Source organism: Anastrepha ludens, chromosome 3 (assembly GCF_028408465.1).
Source record: "Anastrepha ludens isolate Willacy chromosome 3, idAnaLude1.1, whole genome shotgun sequence".
In the NCBI taxonomy this organism is placed as follows: domain Eukaryota; kingdom Metazoa; phylum Arthropoda; class Insecta; order Diptera; family Tephritidae; genus Anastrepha; species Anastrepha ludens.
In genome coordinates, this window is record NC_071499.1 from 17,548,432 (window position 1) to 17,552,789 (window position 4,358).

At 42.6% G+C, this 4,358-nt stretch overlaps 1 protein-coding gene across 1 annotated transcript; it reads left to right on the forward strand.

The window, feature by feature from the left end:
* Positions 1-775: 775 nt before the first annotated feature.
* Positions 776-2,294, forward strand: LOC128856286 (achaete-scute complex protein T3). The gene has a single exon (XM_054091583.1). The coding sequence runs from the start codon at positions 1,130-1,132 to the stop codon at positions 1,985-1,987; it is 858 nt and encodes a 285-aa protein (XP_053947558.1). The 5' UTR covers positions 776-1,129; the 3' UTR covers positions 1,988-2,294.
* The last annotated feature ends 2,064 nt before the right edge of the window (positions 2,295-4,358 follow it).

Consider the following 4,358-nt stretch of genomic DNA (forward strand, 5'->3'; position numbering starts at 1 on the left):
TATAAAAAAAAAAAAATAAATGGAATACAATTTTCCTTTGCGTATATGATAAACGCTTTGTATTGCCATCCCTACTGCAATCTTGATATGTTGAATAACTCAGTTGTTAAGTAGAGAGCCAGTGCGGCCGAGTATTTATAAAAAAATAAAATATATAAAAAAATAAAAAATTAAAAAATATGTAAAAAAATATATCAAAATATATAAAAATCGATATAATGAAATATATATATAAAAGATATAAAACAAAATATATCAGAAAATGTTTCAAAAAATATTTAAAAAATATATAAAAAAATATATACAAAATATAACAAAAAATAAATAAAAAATCGATAAAATAAATATATATAAATATATAAAAACAATATATAAAAAATATACATATAAAAAAAGTAGGCACACGCCATATACAACCGTAGTAAAGGCGCTTCAATGCTTGCGCACATACTTACGCACGCAACTCTCAATTTTGATTATCTACCCGCACGGCTGTAATCTACCCAACACATTTGTACGAACTCACAAAACTCTATCGCACACTCATCGCACCATTTCAGTCGCTGTGTACGATTTGCTTACATTCTCTCTCGCCGCAATCATACTTTTGCGCTCTCTACTCCACTGCTCCAATGTTCTATCACCATCATCATCACCCCACCCTTCTCTGCACAAACTCTTTGAACTCTTTGAAGGTACCCAGCCACTGATCGAGAACTCTGTTAATTCATGATCACTTGCGCTGGCATTTAACCCTCATGCCTGTGTACGGACATTAAACAGGCGGGGAAGCAGGTATACGTACGTATTCACACTGTACTCCTCGCATGTAATGTAGTCTGTACTGTGGACGAACATTGTGAGCTGTTGCCTGGGCTTGGAAAAAGTATTTAAACGCTGCAAGAGGACGAAGGGAATCATTACGGCATTTGATTTCATACCAAAACGAGTGCGCCGCAGAACGAAAACGAAACGAAATTGAAGAATAGTTTTCTTAATTTAATTTATTCGAAATCGGTATAAATGCTAAAACGTGTGTATAAAGTAAACATTCGATTGAGGCTAATTAGGATAGAAAATACGATTGAACTTAATTTTTTCAACACAAAACAACCCGCGTTAAATAAAAATGGCAAGTATGTGTATGACACAAACGAGTTATCGGCAGCTACAACCAGAACACCAGTACCAATTGTTAAACAACAATTTTTTGCTGTTACAAAAGGCTCAGCAACTACAAACAATTCATTCAAATGCCTACCAGTCCAAGAAGCAACAAACCATCGCACCGGCAACCAAAATATTGGGTAACAGTAATCTGCATAATATCCAAGTGGGTCCAGCAGGTGGAGGTGGTGGTATATTGGTGCCGCGCAAGAAGTACAACTACATGAATGTGCCATACGGCGAGCAATTGCCTTCGGTGGCGCGACGCAATGCGCGCGAACGTAATCGCGTCAAGCAGGTGAACAACGGCTTTGCCAACTTGCGCCAGCATTTGCCACAAACAGTCATCAATACCTTATCGCATGGAGGACGTGGTGCCAGCAAGAAACTCTCCAAAGTGGATACGCTACGCATTGCGGTGGAGTACATACGCGGTCTGCAGGATATGCTGGAGGCATCGCAGCCAGCGGAAAGTAAATCGCACATCGCAAATACTTTGTGCGATGAGTCCAGCAATGATGGCAGCAATTACGGTTACTCCTCGATGGGCAGTCCCAGCGACTTAGCCTTCAATCAACTGCAGCAGAGCTACAACTCCGAGGTTTCCGCTTCGCCTTTGTCCAGCAATAGCGACGATTCTGATATTTCTATTGGTGGCACCAACTATTTGCAAACAGTGAAGCTTGAGCATCAACAATCAGCAAAGGAGGATAGTCAAGTGATGCAGTTTGATAATATCGCGCATTTTTTAACTGAAGATCAGTCCTTTGGTGATGACGATTCACTGCTGGAATGTATCTCTTCGTGGCAGGAGCATTGAGTATAAACTGAAACTATCTGTGACTTAAGACATCACAGCTCATCATAGTCTACATTCGTGTGTGTGTGTGTGAAACAGTTTATGTTTTGTGAGATTGTAAATATGTAGTGCCTTTTTATGTTTGTATATATTCTGTGAAATATTAGATTTAAGTATGAATTGTTTTTTACATTCTAAGTTATGGAAGACATTTGATTTAAAATCGTACTTAGTTTAAGTTAAGCGCTAATTTTAAGCAATTTAGACGAGGCAAACCACTATAAAAAAAAACAAGCAAACCAAATAAAATACAATGAAAAATCATAAATTATTCTCTTTTCTCTGTTGGTACTAAATCTCTCAGCAACAAGGAATGTTTCGAACTTGATTCACTCAATATAGGTTCAATTTCGGACTAAATCTAGTAAAAATATCAGGAAGGTGGCAAGACATTTCCGTAGAATGTCGCTGGATTTGTCAGTGTAGTTAAGGAGCAGTTGTGTTTGGTACTGAAGGTGGTAGCATATGCCGATGACTTGGTCCTGATGGTCTCAGGTCCCTTCCCATCAGTAATGGCTAAAATTTTGGAAGGTGCACTGGCTACACTCAGCAGGTGGGCCGCCAGTAGCGGTCTCAGAGTCAGAGCGGTCTGACAAAACGGAGTTGATGCTATTCACCAGAAAATACAAGCCTCCGCCGTTTAAGCTTCCTAGACTTAACAACACTTTCATCGGAAGTCAAGTATCTTGGTTCACTTTCATCGGAAGTCAAGTATCAAGCTTCCAAGCTCCACTGGAAGCTGCACATAGAAAATCGAGTTAAGAGGCTAATATAGCCTTCTACGCCTGTAAATCTATGTTCGGCAAAAAATGGGGCCTCAAGCCACGTGTCGTACTCTGGATGTACAACTTAGTGGTTCTGCCAATTTTGACATACGGTTGCCTAGTTTGGTGGTTAGCTCTTCAGAAGGGCTACAACTTCACTAAATTAGAGAGAGTGCAGAGAACTGCATGTGTGGGTATAACTGGTGCCTGCAGAACATGTCCCACCGCTGCGCTCAACGTTATACTCCACTTAATTCCTGTGGATCTGCAGGTTAAATCCATTGCTGCTCAGAGTGCTATCAGACTGAAGGAGTTTGGCCTTTGGAGACAACTCCCTGTTGGGCATAGCAGCATCTTGAAGCAGATCTCCCCTTCCTTCTCTGATATTCGCACCGACCTCTCCATCCGCAAACTGTGCTTTGAGGGTTGTGCTAGGGCTATCTTTCCGAGCAAGATTGGAAAGAGGGGAGAGTTGTTGCGGATATAGAGGCCTCTGTTTTCACTGACGGATCCAAAATGGAGTCTGGAGTGGGAGCGGGGGTCTACTCCAAATAAGCCAACATCTCGGTCTCCTATAAACTGCCGGAGACAAGCAGCGTCTTTCAAGCAGAGGTCTTCGCGATCCTGCAGGCATGCAAAATGCTTCGGGATCGCTGTTGGGAGGGAGACATAAATATTTTTTCCGATAGCCAAGCTGCAATCAAGGCACTGTCGTCGCCGCATTGCAGCTCTCTTCTCGTGAACTCCTGTAAGGAGGAACTTAAACGCCTTGAACGGACAGGAAACATCTCCCTCATCTGGGTTCCTGGGCACAGGAATATAGAGGAAAATGAAATTGCCGATGAGCTTGCCAGGAAGGGGGCGGCAGAACCGAGTCCAGCTGCCCTATTCTCAGACATCGGTATCCCCTTGGCCGTCGTTAAAGGCAAACTACACAACTTCTTTCTAAGAAAAGCGCAAAACAGATGGAGGTCTGTCTCATCGTGTGCCATTTCAAAAGCACTATGGCCTCAATACGATATAAACAGAACGCTTAAGGTGATGGGAACCCCCCGCCATTCAATTTTCAAACTCATCGCGGTGATCACTGGCCACTGGGTGATCTGCAGTCACGCGGAGAAGCTTGGAATTCCGTACAACCCCCATTGCAGAAGCTGTGGGGATCCTGCAGAGAAAGAGACTGTGGAACACTTTCTCTGCAGATGTCCGGCTTTGGCGGCTAGGCGCTTGAGATTCCTCAGCGTCCCCTTTGGGGATGACTTGATGAAATTCTCCAGCCTAGATCCCTTTTCTCTCCTCCGCTACATCAACTGCACTGGATGGCTGTAGACGGTCTTATCTCCTCCCTTAATCCTTTCACAGGTAGTGGTCCACTCTATGGTATCAAAACGGCACGTAAGTGCTACTTGTAGCGTATCTGGGGTACTCTTGCCATCTTACCTACCTACCTACCTACCAATTTTCGAGCTCGAGATATTACGGGAATATAGGTTAAATAAGTCCAACGGCACTAGGGCAGTCCACGCGCAGGGGCTAGATTTGCCTGTGTGTTTATGGTGGTAAGTGCT